This window comes from Sodiomyces alkalinus (genome assembly GCF_003711515.1).
Source record: "Sodiomyces alkalinus F11 unplaced genomic scaffold SODALscaffold_1, whole genome shotgun sequence".
Classification (NCBI taxonomy): Eukaryota; Fungi; Ascomycota; class Sordariomycetes; order Glomerellales; family Plectosphaerellaceae; genus Sodiomyces; species Sodiomyces alkalinus.
Genome location: NW_021167079.1, coordinates 3,277,221 through 3,291,452, shown reverse-complemented (window position 1 = coordinate 3,291,452; position 14,232 = coordinate 3,277,221). Strand labels below are relative to the sequence as shown.

The 14,232-nt window shown below is 43.5% G+C and overlaps 2 protein-coding genes across 2 annotated transcripts; both read left to right on the top strand.

Annotated features, from left to right (window-relative positions):
- Positions 1-11,761: 11,761 nt before the first annotated feature.
- SODALDRAFT_267998 (mitochondrial carrier) lies at positions 11,762-13,075 on the top strand (the record flags this gene model as incomplete). Its single annotated transcript, XM_028607582.1, has 7 exons — positions 11,762-11,799; positions 11,876-11,945; positions 12,001-12,036; positions 12,103-12,235; positions 12,295-12,387; positions 12,458-12,514; positions 12,594-13,075. 7 exons carry the CDS (start codon positions 11,762-11,764, stop codon positions 13,073-13,075), a joined length of 909 nt encoding a protein of 302 aa, XP_028470498.1.
- A 288-nt stretch (positions 13,076-13,363) lies between these two features.
- Positions 13,364-14,137, top strand: SODALDRAFT_21037 (hypothetical protein). The gene is made up of 2 exons (XM_028607272.1): positions 13,364-13,679; positions 13,757-14,137. Exons 1-2 carry the CDS (start codon positions 13,563-13,565, stop codon positions 14,021-14,023), a joined length of 384 nt encoding a protein of 127 aa, XP_028470497.1. The 5' UTR covers positions 13,364-13,562; the 3' UTR covers positions 14,024-14,137.
- Positions 14,138-14,232: the final 95 nt, after the last annotated feature.

Here is a 14,232-nt window from a genome sequence, read left to right as displayed (position 1 = left end):
GAAGGATATTAGCCTTCTTTAATAGCTATAGAAATAGGCATAAATTAAAGGGGGCGTATTACCGGACCCCCTATTAGTACTACTATTATACTAAGACGATAGCGCTTACCCGGTAACTATATACATAGAGAGGACCGAGGTCCTAAACCGGAAGTTCTTCCCCCCCCCCTCCCTACTATCCCTAGGCCTTTAGGCGCGGAATCTCTCCCGGGGTAGGATATCTGCTAAGATATTACCGTAGTGGATATATAGGGGCGTCTTAAGAAGATAAAACCTTAGGCGGTATTAGGCCCTAATAGACTCCTAATAGGGCTCCTAAAAGTATATAGACCCCCTTTATACTAAAGACTTAGTGCTATCTTTATAGCGTGCCTTAAAGCGAGCTATTACCCGAGGAGGTACCGCTACGCTACTATAGTAGTCCTTAAAAAAGAAGCCCGGCCGCCGGCCGATTACGGGATAGTAAAGGGCTAATAACCGATATTACTCCTTAGTATAATAGGTAAGGTCCTTAAGGGGATATTAGCCGACCGGATTATAATTATAGCGGAGGAGTTTTAGCTCCTCCCGGAGGGATAGATAAGTAACCGGATAGGGCGGATAGGGCGAAGTATAGAGACGGTAGTATAAAGAACTACGGAGGCCGTAAGGGCGAGCTAGGCCTATAGTAGCACCGCTTTAATACTTTAATTAGATATTAAAAGCGCTTTCGACACTATCCCCTATTCCCGCCTTATCAAGGTGCTTAGAAGGAAAGGCTACCCCCGGTAGCTTAATACCCTAATTAGTAGCTTCTTCTAGGACTATATAGCCTAACTACTATTTAATAGCGAAACGGCCCCCTTGTAGCACCTCCGCGGGGGTATACTATATGGCTCCCTAATCTCCCCTATCCTCTTTATCCTTTATATCTTTACTCTATACGAAAAGCTAGAAAGGGTCCCTAAAATAATAGTAGTATATTTTACCGACAATATAAATATTATCGGTTTTAGTAGGATAAAGGTATAGACGCGGTAACGCCTTACCGCCGTGTAAAGGATATACCTAGAATAGGAGATAGCGAGCGGACTATAGTTCGAACTAATTAAGTGTGTTTATATCTCCTTCACGAAGTTATACTAACCCTTACTTACCCTACTCCCCCTTAATACTATTTCGGTGCCAGTAACGGAGGCGATAAAGTTCCTAGGCGTTTAGCTTAATAAGAAGCTTAACTTCCGATAAAATACTAAAGAGGTAAAGAGCCGCCTAATTATCTAGATATACGCTCTCTTAAGGCTTAGCGCGGTAGCGTAGGAGTATAGCTTCGCGGACGCAAAAAGACTATACCTTATAGTAATACGACTAATAATTACCTACTACGCTTTAACCGTCTATAAGATAGGGGCCGGCCCCCGGTAAGGCCCCGTAGCGGTATTTATAATAGTATAGAACCGGTGCCTTTAATTAGTGGCCGGAGCCTATAAAGCTATACCGGTTAGGGTCCTTAAAAAAAAGACCTTTATCCCCCCCCTTAACCTATACCTTATAAGCCTTAGTGCCCGGAAGGTCCGCCGGATATAAGAGGAGGGAACCGAAGATAAGATATTAGCCGGAGTATACACCGTAGCGAGAGCCCTGGCGGCACCGAATCGGTATTATAGGACCTACACGGCCCTCGCGTGGATAGCCTAACTTAACGCCCTAACGACTTAGGCCGGAAACGCGGCCCCGAGGAAAGCCCTTATAAGGGACTAGGGTCGAATCTAGGCAGAGTTATAGAGGCTATATACCTATACCGTAGCGGCACCGAGCCGCCCCCCGATATAACGCTCCCTCCGGAAATATAGAGGACTCCTAAAGCTATAAAGCGCCGTACTTACCTAAATTGGAATAGAAACGCTAGGCCTATAAGCCTTTTTAGTAAGAGTAAGGGTACCGGGATTTCTAATAACGCGGTACCCTTACGGTAATAGAGGGGTAGAAATAGCGGAGTATATAGTACTTTAATACTAGGACGTGACCGAGGAAGAGCGTAGGGAGCTTTTCGGTGCTATAGGGAGACCACTTACGATTAGAGGGAATCTATACGACGTACTAGACTATAACATAGTAGCCGGGGCAGTTATAAGGTGGTTCCTATAACGGAAGAGGCTTAAGGACTTCCGCCTCGCCTTTAAAGTTATAGAGGCCTATAAAGATATCTGTAATACCGAAGGAGGACCGTATCGGGGATAAGGTAGTATAACGACTAATTAAGTATTAGGATAGGGGCCTTATAAGCCGGGGCCTTAGCGGTATCGACGCGGTATAATCACGATACCAATTAACTCTTATCATTATTACCTCCCTTAAAGGTATTAATACCGCTTTTAATATACTTAAGACCCTACTAGGCTAGTTAGCTAACACCGCTAAGGAGCCGTAACGGGACTAGGGGGGAGCCACTTATAAGGTGTTCTAGGATAAGGTCTATCTTACCCTCTAAACGCCTTATCTAATAAGATAACTCCTATACCTTTACCGACGCGGTACCGCCGCGACTATAACCGGAAGGTAACGCCCGGTTTAGTGCCCGGCTAAAAGACCGGGACGCTATCCCTAGGCGCTCCTTAGCCTATAACTTATTAGCGTGGAACCGTTATAGCACCGAAGGGGAATATCTATAATAGCGATACCCGCGCTATTAATAGCCTTTACCGCCACGTACGCCTAGTAGATATCTATAAGACGTTACTACTGCTTTATAGTAGTAAAGGGGACCTATCGAACTATTAGCTATATCCACCCCGATACTTATACGATACCGCCGCGACACCTAAACGACTTATATCCTTATACGGATAGCGATGATTAGTATACTAGTAATAGGCCGTGCCTATTCCTGTGGTATTAGCGTAGGCTTTTATATTATCGGGGTAAATACCTAAACGCTTACTATAATAAATATAACTACCCTATATTAACGCTACGATACTACTTTAACGCTACTAAAGGCTATATACGGTATAACACGAACTATACCGTGCTCGTAGCGGCGATTATTATTATTAGTATTATTATTATTAGGAGACGATATCTACGACTATTAGCACGCTACTACTAAGGCACCGCTACGCTACGAAGGGAACTTATATTACGTTATTACTTCGGATTACTTATATATATATATAAATCGCTACTATACTACCTAGTTAACCCTACGCCACTACGCCACCGTAACGCTATCCACGAAGCACCTATAATTAAAATATAATAGGAGTATAACGAGAAAACTAAAGGGGTATACTAGTTAGTATAGGCCGTAATAATATACCTATAAGACTATTAGCGGGAATAGATCAGGGAAAACCTATAACGAACTCGTTAGCATTATAAGAGGAAGAGGGAGGATTAAGGTATAAAGGCCTTAGGGGATATTAACTATCTAATTCCTATAATAGGGTAGGGTCCTATTCCCCTTACCTGCCGCCGGATATAGTAGGAACCCACTTCGGGGAGGTAAGAGGCGCCTATCTTCCCTACTCTCTTTATTAACTAAGTGGAAGGAATAAAGGCACCATCCTCGGGGATATAGAGAGGCTAAGGCTAAAGGGCTATAGCCTCCGCACCGTGGAGGCGTGGCGGTACCCCCTTAGCCCCTACTCCGCCGCTAACGATTAGCTTAGACTAACCTACCTAACCCTAGCCTACTATACTTCCCGTTAGCTATTAGTCTAAAGGTATAATCCAGATATATAGTAGAGACGAACCGGGGCTATATCGGCCCCGTAGCGGCACTACTCTACCTAAGGAAGTGTATAGGGGTTTTCCCCGGGTTTTACCCGGGTTTTCCCCCCTATAGCCACCCGAGAAGGACCGTATAGCCTAGAAAGGCTCTTATAGATCAGTTAGGATAGCGGAGTAAGATCGATAATAATAATAATAAGTTCGGTAATATCGTAGGAGTATATAATAGTTATTATGGCTTTAATTTAAGGCCTTAATCTTTGAGTACGGTAAGCGTTATCAGGCCTATAACGGGTATTACTACTATAAAAGTTATTATTATACTAATAAAAAGTAGTATAATAGAATAAAGGGAAAGGTTGATTAATTAAACTAAACGCTTTAAATAATTACACAAAAGAAAAGATCAAGCGATTAAATAAAATAAAAGCCGGCGGATATTTCTAGCAGAATAGCTCTATCCCGTAATAGACTCAAGGCTTTAAAATAGGATATCTGCCTTAAAGCTATTAGATTATTCTGAATAGAGTCGTTTTACTAGAGCGCCGGGCCTATTATTAAATAGACAGTAAGATTAACGGTTACGTAACGGGCATAGATTTCTCCCTATATACGATCCTCCGCAATCAGGGTGGATACCTCCCGAATTTTCAGTATAAAAGTTACAGTGGCAGGAGTTTCTAAGCGGTCGGGGATAATTCTAAGAGATTTTAGCAGTTATACACACAGATCTACAGATTTACAAGCCTCAATTGAATTAACGGATTAACTGCCCTATTACTGTTCTTTTGCGTTATTATTATTATTATTATTATTATTATTCTTACTCCGCTATCCTATTTAATCTATAGGAGTCTAGTTTAGACTATACGGTCCTTCTCGGGTAGCTATAGGGGGGAAAACCCGGGATCCTAGAGAAAACCTCTATACACATCCTTAATTAGAGTACTACCGCTATAAGGCTAATATAGCCCCGGTTCGTCTCTTTTATATATCTAGATCACACCTCTAGGCTAGTGGCTAACGGGAAGAGTAGTAGGCTATAATTCGGGTTAGCCTAGGCCGGTCGTTAGTAAGGGGGCGGGGGCTAAAAGGGTGCCGTAGTATCTCCGCCGTATAGCGGCCGCGGCACTCTAACTCCGGCCTCGCTATATCCCCGGGGGCTATACCTATTATTCCTTCCGTTTAATTAATAAAGAGAAAAGGTAAGGTAGGCGTTCCTGCCTCCCTTAGTGGGGGGGGGGGGGTGGCTACTATATCCGGTAATAGGCAGGAAGGGCAGTACTCCGCCTATACCCGCAAAAATAATAGATAGTTGATATAGGATAGGGTCCTCTTCCTTTTTTCCTCTTCCTTCCTATAACGCTACCGAGTTTATTATAGGTATTCCTTATTACGTTCCCGCCTATAGTCTTATACGCCTACCATTATAGTGCCGTACTAACTAATAGCTTTTTCTAGTTCTCTATACTCGATTTATAATTTTCCCTTAGTTATTATATATAGTTTATAGTTTATAGGTAGCGTTATAGTAGCGCGGGGTTAACTAGGTAGTATAATAGTAATAGTAATAATAATTATAATATTAACCGTAAATATCGTTATAATATAAGTATCTCTATATCGTGGTAGCGTTAAAGTAGTAGCGTACTAATAGCTGTAAATACCTTCTCCTAATAATAATAATTATCGCTATAAACGGGGCACCGTTTAAGTTATACCGTATATATAGCTTAGTGGTGCCGAAGTGGTATCGTGGTGGCTAATATATAGTAGTTATTTATATTATAGTAAGCGTCTAGGTACTTACCCTAATAACGTTAAAGCTTATACTAATACTATAAGCACTGATACTGCTTATTTTTAATACGCTAATAGCTATTATCCTTATAAGGATATAAGTCGTCCCTATACCGTTAAGATACCGGCGGTATATTAAGGTAGTCTAACTAGTTAATAAGTCCCCCCCGCTACTAAAAAGCAGTAATAACGTCTTATAGACGTTTATAATCTTTACTTTTTAGTAAAGGCTACCGGTAATAGTAGTATTGCTACGGTAAATAGTCTCCCTTCGATATCGCAGTAGCGCAGTACTAATAGCCTATAGGCTAAGGAGCGCCTAAAAACAGCGGCTTTATCCTTTAAATGGGTCATCGCTTAGAGGCTGCTTTCCGGTTATAGCCGTGGCGGCACCTTATTAGTAGAGGTAGTTCTATAAGATATTCTTTGCCGAACTTATAGTATAAAGGGTATATTAGGTGTCTTAATAGATTATTATATACGTAGTCCCTTTATAATTTCGCTACGGTACCTCCGCGGTAATAGTATAGCTAACTAGTTCTAGGGCCTTAAGTATATTAAGAGCGGTATTAGCGCCTCTAAGAGGGGTAATACCTTTAGGGAGGAGTAAAGGGCTTTAGCCGGTAACGCTTTAGTACTGCCGGGGTCCCGGCTTATAGGGCCCTTATTTAATACTAAACTAGACCGTTATATTACCTTTTCCCTATTACTATACTACCGCGCTCTTATAGGCTTTTAGTACCTTCTAGGGTAAGGCAGAAGTCGTTAAGTCTTTTCCATTATAGGAACCACTTACCTATCGCCCCGGCTTCTATAGTATAGTCTAGTGCGTTATATAGATCCCCTTTAGTTATAAATAATCTCCCTATAGTACCGAAAAGCTCCTTCCGCCTATCCTTAGCTATATCCTAGTACTAAAGCACTACCTACTCCGCTATCTCTGCCCCCTTATCGCTATAAGGGCACCGCGTTATTAGGAATCCTAATACCCTCGCTTTAGCTAGGAAAGCTTATAGGCATAGATTTTCTAATTTAATTTAGGTAAATACAGAGCTTTATGGCTTAAGGAGTCCTTTATACTTCCGGAGGGTACGTTATATTAGGGGGCGGTTCGGTGCTATTACGGTATAGATATAGGGCCGCCGTGCTTCCGCCTAGACTTAACCCTATTCCCTTATAAGGGCCTTTCTTAGGGGCGTGGTTCCGGCCCAGGTTATTAGGGCGGTAAGCTATACTATCTATATAAGGGTAGCGCGGGTCCTATAATACCGATTTAGTGTTATTAAGGCCCTCGCTGCGGCGTATACTCCGGCTAATATCTTATTTTCTATCCCCTTTTCCTATACCCGGAGGATCTTTTAGGCGCTTAGGCTTAAAAGGTATAGGTTAAGAGAGGGGATAAAGGTCTCTTTTTCGAGGACCCTAATCGGCGTAGTCTTATAGGCTCCGGTAATTAATTAGAGGTATTAGTTCTATACTATTATAAGTGCCGCTATAGGGCCGTGCTGGGGGCCGGCCCCTATCTTATAAACGGTTAAGGCGTAATAGGTAACTACTAGTCTTATTACTATAAGGTATAGTCTTTTTATATCCGCGAAGCTATACCCTTACGCTACTATACTAAGCCTTAAAAGGGTATATATTTAGGTGGCTAGTCGGCTTTTTACCTTTTTAGCGTATCGCCGGAAGTCGAGTTTCCTATCTAGCTATACGCCTAGGAGCCTTATCGCCTCCGTTACCGGTACTGAAGTAGCGCTAAAAGGGAGCGGGGTAAAGGAGGGTTAGCGTGATGTTATAAAGGGGATATAGATATACTTACCTAGTTCGAATTATAGTTTACTCGCTATCTCCTAGTTTAGGTACATTCGCTACGCGGTGGCTAGGCGGTACCGTGTTTATACCTTTATTTTACTAAAGGCGATAATATTTATATTATTAGTAAAACCTACTACTATTATTTTAAAGACCTTTTCTAGCTCCTTATAAAGGGTGGATATATAGAGGATAAAGAGGATAGGGGAGATTAGGGAGCCTTATAGTACCCCCCTGCGGAGGTATTACGGGGGGGGTATTTCGCTATTAAGTAGTAACTAGGCTATACGGTTTTAAAGAAAGCTACTAATTAGGGTAATAAGCTATTAGAGAAAGCCTTTCCTTTTAAGTACCTTAAGGAGGCGAGAGTAAGGGATAGTATTAAAGGCGCCTTTAATATCTAGTTAGAGTATTAAAGCAGTACCGCTATAGGCTTAGCTCGCCCTTATAGCCTCTATAACCTTTTATACCGCTATCTTTATACTTCGCCTAGTCCGGTTACTTATTTATCCTTTCAGAAGGAGCCGATACTCCTCCGCTATAATAACGATATAGTCGGCTAGTATCTCTTTAAGGACTTTATCTATTATACTAAGGAGTAATATCGGTCGTTAGCCCTTTACTATCTTATATCGGCTAGCGGCTAACCTTCCTTCTTAAGCACTACCACGGTAGCATAATAGCACCTCTTCGGGTAATGGCCTACCTTAAAATATACTATAAAGATAGTACTTAGTCTTTAATATAAGAGGGGTCTATATACTTTTAGAAGCCTTACCGGGATCCTATTAGACCTTAGTACCGCCTAGGGTTTAGTCTTTTTAAGGCGCCCCTATATATCCGCTACGGTAATATCGTAGTAGATATCCTATCTAAGGGGGAATTCCGCGCTTAGGGGCCTCGGAGCGGTAAGGAGGGGGGTAAGGAAGAACTTCTAGTTAAGGACTTCGGCCTTCTCGGTATATATAGTAGCCGGGTTATCGCTATCGTCTTAGTATAGTAACGATACCGATAAGGGGTTTAGCGGTACTCCCCCTTTAGTTTATACCTATTTTTATAATCGCTAAAGGAGGTTATTATTCTCCCTGGTTATATAAAGTAGGTATCTTTAGTATAGCCGCTTTGTTGCCGCCATAGCCTTATCTTAGTGCCTCTCCGCTTCTTAGAACTTATCCTATCGGTTCCGGGACTTCCTAAATATATATCTACGGTAAAAGCGCCTCGCTTCCTCGGTAAGAGTAGTAAGTTCCGTGTTCTACTAAGGGGTAGGTAAGAGTCTAGGGGTACCCCCGCGGCGGTATGGTACGGTTTTATCGGCTAGGGTTATAAGGTTCTTAGTAAGGCTATTTAGTACGGCGTTAATATCTCCTAGTATTATAAAGGGGCTAATTAGCTATAATTACGTAGCTATAAGCTAGGGGACTTATAAGGGGTTAAAGTCCTTTTAAACCTAATAGGGCCTAGCTAGGTCCTATACTAGTGCTATCGCGGCGCTCGCCGCGGTGTTTATCTTTATATAGATCTAGGCTATCTATAAGTCGTAGTCTGACCCGATAACGGTCTTATCGGGGCCGCTAAAGATATAGCGGAGTCCTTATATCGCCTATATAAGGTTAATAGTCCTAGCACGCCGGCCTAGGCGGTGCTATATAGTAGTTCTAAGGGGTTTACTAGGTCTAGGTTCCACCGGTTTATAAGGGTAAGTAGAGTATTAGCCTAGAGGTGGTATTATAGTAGTCATAACTAAAGGGGGTAGTATAGTTTAAAGTCCCCTATAAGAATATAGCGGCCCTATAGCGGTGCTATATCGAATATATCTTATAGGGGCGTATTCTAGGGGATCCTAGCTAGTTAGTAGTTCTTTAAGTAGATTAACTAGATTATAAGGGTATTATCTCCGGTCCTAAAAGTAACCCTGTAGGTATCCTAGTAGGCCTGCTATATCTATATATATAGCGGATATCTCTTATAGATATATATAAGGGCGCGGCCCCCTCCTTAGATTAGGCGGTATACCCCTTAGGAGGGGTAGGCTAGGCTTTTCGTGTAGGGGTTAAGGCTAGGTTCTTAGATTACTATTATATCGTACTCGGCACGGCACCGGAGCGGGAGCTCCCGATGCGCCTAACTCCTCCCTATATTCTATAAAAGAATATAGAGTCTTATTAATTAAAAGAGGGGGAGGGTTAAGATAACATGCCCGGTATAACCGGGGTCTAGCTTTAGCTTTATAGCGCCTACTATAATACCTTACTAACCCCGCGGAGGACTATATAGGTACGTATTAGGCCTAGTATTGGAGAGCCCTCCTATCCTTTAGTCCTTTTCAGGCGGCGTTCTCTACCCTTATAAAGGGGCCGGTCCTAGTCCTAGACGATAATAATTAGGGGGAAGATCTATAGCTACCGTGGGTATACCGCTTTAGTCTAGCGGGTGATATCGAAGTCCCTAGCTTAGTACTTATATACTTTACGGGTCTTCTTAGCCTCTTTTCTTAGTAGTTAGTATAAGTCGTTAAACGTATTATAGTCTCCGGTATAGGCGGTATAGCGGCGGGGGCGCTTAGGCGCCGTAGCGTTATAGTAGCCTATACTTTATAGGTACGCTAATTCGGGCTTAGCCTAATACCAGTATACCCTTTTTACTAGAAGGTAACCGTTAGTCTTATAGCCGAAGTATAGGTATTTATAGTATCTTAGGGGGCTAAGGTTAGGATTATATAGTTCGTAGATGTAGCTACCCCCCTTAAAGAGAAGGGTATTCCGGATAAAGCTTACTACCCTTTCCGGTAAAGCCGATTCGATAAGAAAAAACGCTACCCTACTAGTATCATAGCGGGATACTCGCTATTATACTCGGAGGATTTCAGCCTCGGGGTTTATATTTTATAGGGATACTAGTAGGTATTCTTTAGATAAGACGTTAAGGACTTCCTTAAGGATAGCCTTAGCGAGTATTAAGTAAGTGCGTATAGCTAGGGTAGCTCCTTTACTAAAGGCCTTCTTAAACTATTACTCCTTATACGTAAACTAGTATTATACCCTTTTGGTAAAGATAAGGCAGATATCTTTACTAAATAGCTTTTATACCGCTATAACGTTATATCGAGTAGTTATAGTATTTATAGCTTAGATAATTTCCTTTAGGGTCCTAGCTTTAAGGGGCTAGTCTTCGGGGAGGGTTCCTTAGCGGATAATTAGTTCCTAGTAATACCTAGCTAGGATTATTTTAAGGGAGGCGGGGTCCCGTGGTAATACTATCACGGGAGCCCGGGCTATAACGTTAGCCTAGGTCTTTTTTACGCTATTTATTCCTTTTCAGAGTTCCTCTTAGATAATATAGCGGATAAAGTTATTTAGGTAAGCTAATAGTATCGCGTCGGTATCCTTACGTATACTATATACTATAATTAGTCCTTTTACTAGCTGTATAACCTACTTAATCGTATTTTTATTAGCTAGTAAGGCCTGAATTTCTGCTTTAATCTTAGCTACTCTTAGTTCCGGGGGGCGTGGTGGTCCCCTTTTAGTCTTATATCGGTTCCGCGCTATATCCTGCCTCGGGAGGGGGGGAGAGCGCTTATATTATAAAAAGTAAGTCCGTTACGAGTTCTGCGTAGTCGAGGTCGGAATAACGCTATCCTATAATTCTTCCGGTTATATCGTAGCACCGGTATTACGGTGCCGCTATAATAGTATCCCGGGAAGGAGGCGGTAATTATAATCTCTGTCTTAATAGTTTTATCGATTTTACTCGTATTACGTGCCCGTGGTGGATAGGCGTGTCAAAATCGGTTAAGAGTATAAGCTTAGTTCTTCTACGTTATTTTACAGTTACTCTATATCTTATACTTATAACTATAAGAATATAAATAAAGTACGGAAATATATATATATATATATTTATCTAAGTAACGTTTATAGTACTTTACGGGGATATATAAGTATTGGGAAAAACTGGGGGCAATAAGTACAGATATATAGGATCGACGTAATTACTCTACACGCCTAATATAATTTGGCATGTCACACCTTAATAAGGTTGCTGTGGGGGCACCTGACATCGAACATAAAATTTCATTCCATTTTCCTCGACCACACAGGTACGAAGCTTCCATGCCCATTTTCGACTAAGGTAGATTATCATTGTTTCCAATCTCCCCGGCTGCTCTTTGGATATATCCAGTAACCTACAACTTAACCGCTCCCACCAATCCCGTACATTCCGTCGCGTGCCGATTGAGCAACCAGCACTCATAGCTATCCAGCTGGGCGAGCCCCCTTACCTCTCTTTGGTTCCGTCTCAATACTCCAAGTTTCACGTTGCTCCTTCGTCCTCCCAGGCCTTGATCCATTGTGTCACGGTCGCTTTGACAACTGTCAACCTGGCTACCCTTCAACCGAAACCTTACGACGAGGCATCTGAAGCTGCGGCCGCAATGGCCCAGCCAAATGCGGAGCCCCTTGAGGAATATGAGTACGGGACCTCTCCCCTGCCGGTCTCGGTCGCCAACATATGTGATGGATAAAGGTTCACTAACACTCCATGATAGCTATGAATCGCTCCCACCCAACTTCTCCCTGCTGCAAAACATGGCAGCAGGGGCGTTTGCAGGCATAGCTGTACGAGAACACGTGAGGACATGAGAGACGGCTTCAAGACTGACATGTGGTTCAGGAACATACAGTCATGTATCCGATCGATGCCATTAAGGTATGACCCATTTCTATGCTGTCGCATTCCACATCAGGCTTTGTTAACACCACTGCTCCGACATAGACGCGAATGCAAGTCCTAACATCCGGTCCGGCCAATGTACACAATGGGGTGACCAAGGGTACGTTTCGCATCGCTACCGGAGAAGGGTTCCTCAGTCTCTGGCGAGGTGTGTCGAGCGTTGTTGCAGGAGCAGGTGGGTACTCGACCGTCCTCGTACGTTCTTTTATGCACTTTTTACTAAACCACCTTAAGGCCCTGCTCACGCCGTCTACTTTGCGACGTACGAGGCTGTCAAGCACATCATGGGAGGTAACCAAGCTGGAGTTCACCACCCTCTAGCTGCTGGTATGTTGTGACCACTTGTTTTTATTCTCGACCGTAGGCTTGAGGTGTATCATCTGACCGGTTGCTTTAGTAACGAGCGGGGCCTGTGCTACCATTGCCAGTGACGCCCTGATGAATCCTTTCGATGGTACGGCAATGACACTTCGCCAGACGTTGTTGACGAGCAGAGCCTAGGTGCTATGGTGCTAACAACTGGTATCGTTCAGTCATCAAGCAGCGCATGCAGATGCGAGATTCCGCCAAAATGTACCGGTCTATGGTGGACTGCGCGAAATACGTCTACAGAACCGAAGGTCTGGGTGCATTTTACGTGTCCTATCCCACGACTCTTTCCATGACGGTGCCATTCACGGCTCTCCAGTTTCTCGCCTACGAGTCTATATCAACCGTGATGAACCCGACGAAGCATTATGATCCTGCCACTCATTGCGTGGCAGGTGGTGTTGCTGGGGGGTTTGCTGCGGCTCTCACGACACCCATGGATGTAATCAAGACAATGCTGCAAACAAGGGGAACAGCGACGGACCCTGAGTTGAGGAGTGTCAACGGATTCATGGCTGGGGCAAGGTTGCTCTTGCAAAGGGAAGGATTCAGAGGTTTCTTCAAGGGAGTTGGACCAAGGGTGGTCACTACCATGCCGAGTACCGCAATTTGCTGGTCAGCCTACGAAGCCTCAAAGTACGTTTGACTCCCCACTGCTGTACTGGTTAGCTTTTGACTTGAGGCTAACATGGGTATTGTAGAGCTTACTTCATCCGGCAGAACGACGCATTGTAAGGATGCGACGACTGACTGGCGCTGCACCGCAACTGTCGATCCTTAACATCACTAATGAATTCTCCAACTTAACAAATCTTGACTCGCAACATGGAAAAAAGCCGATAGTCCCACAAGGACCCGGATTGTTCAGTACTCGACCTTTTAGAAATTCCCAGGTCTTCGCATCGTGGACTTTAGGGCCGTCCCGGGTTGTCTTTTTATTTTGCTGGATCTTCCACGGCCACTTACTGGTTCGAGAGTCATGGGCTAGGTGTACAAACCAAGAAAATCAACCTTTCGAGGCAAACGGCGGCGGGGATGCGCATTCCATCTCTTGCGTGGAGTGGAGTTGTGCAAGATATACTGGAACTAGATTATGGGAACATCTCATTTACGATCTTTGCGTTCGATGAAGGATGGCCGGTATTTTCGCCAGTCGACTATGCAAGAAGGCTTTGCCCTTTGACGAGAAGTTTCAGGGTCGCTATGGGGTAGCACCGATTGCTACGCTCTCCCAGGCCACCGAACCCGAAGCACACACTCGAAGCCCTCGGTCCAGATCATGGCGCGACAATTGAACCCAAGCGTCTGTCTTGCTGTGTTCATGTAGCTTCATGGAGTGCTCTTCTGTTACCAATTACCAATGCGCGGATTGTTTGGTCGTATGGAACCCCTCAATACCTCAATGCATCAATCCCTCTGGTCACCAATAGCACTGGGCACTATCCATGGGGACCAAGAACTCTATTTGGCCAGCCTTTACCGGTTCTCTCGACTTGATCAGATTCCGATACTCTCCATGGTTTTCTTTTGGGTCAACAAGTTAGTCGAAACGGTCTTAGTAGCACTGCTAAGATCGTCAAAGCACCAACGGTAGAGCATACACGTGTGAGGGTCTCGCCATGGACTAATACGTTAACCCGAATCCCAACTGGTTAGTTACGCATACGCTCCTATTATCTGTTGGTGTTAACGATGTTGCTCTTCACACTACTCACTCAGGTAGCAGGTTACTCCAACATCAAGGCGAAGAAAAGAGCCCCTTGCCGCTTAGCGCAATAAAAAACAAATGTTTCGAAAGAAGTA

Excerpts from the sequence above, each read along its gene's own strand:
- SODALDRAFT_21037 (XM_028607272.1), top strand. The coding sequence starts at position 13,563 with ATGGCCGGTATTTTCGCCAGTCGACTATGCAAGAAGGCTTTGCCCTTT. Across the intron at positions 13,680-13,756 it reads CCCAGGCCACCGAACCCGAA|CTTCATGGAGTGCTCTTCTG; the intron begins GCACACACTCGA and ends GTGTTCATGTAG.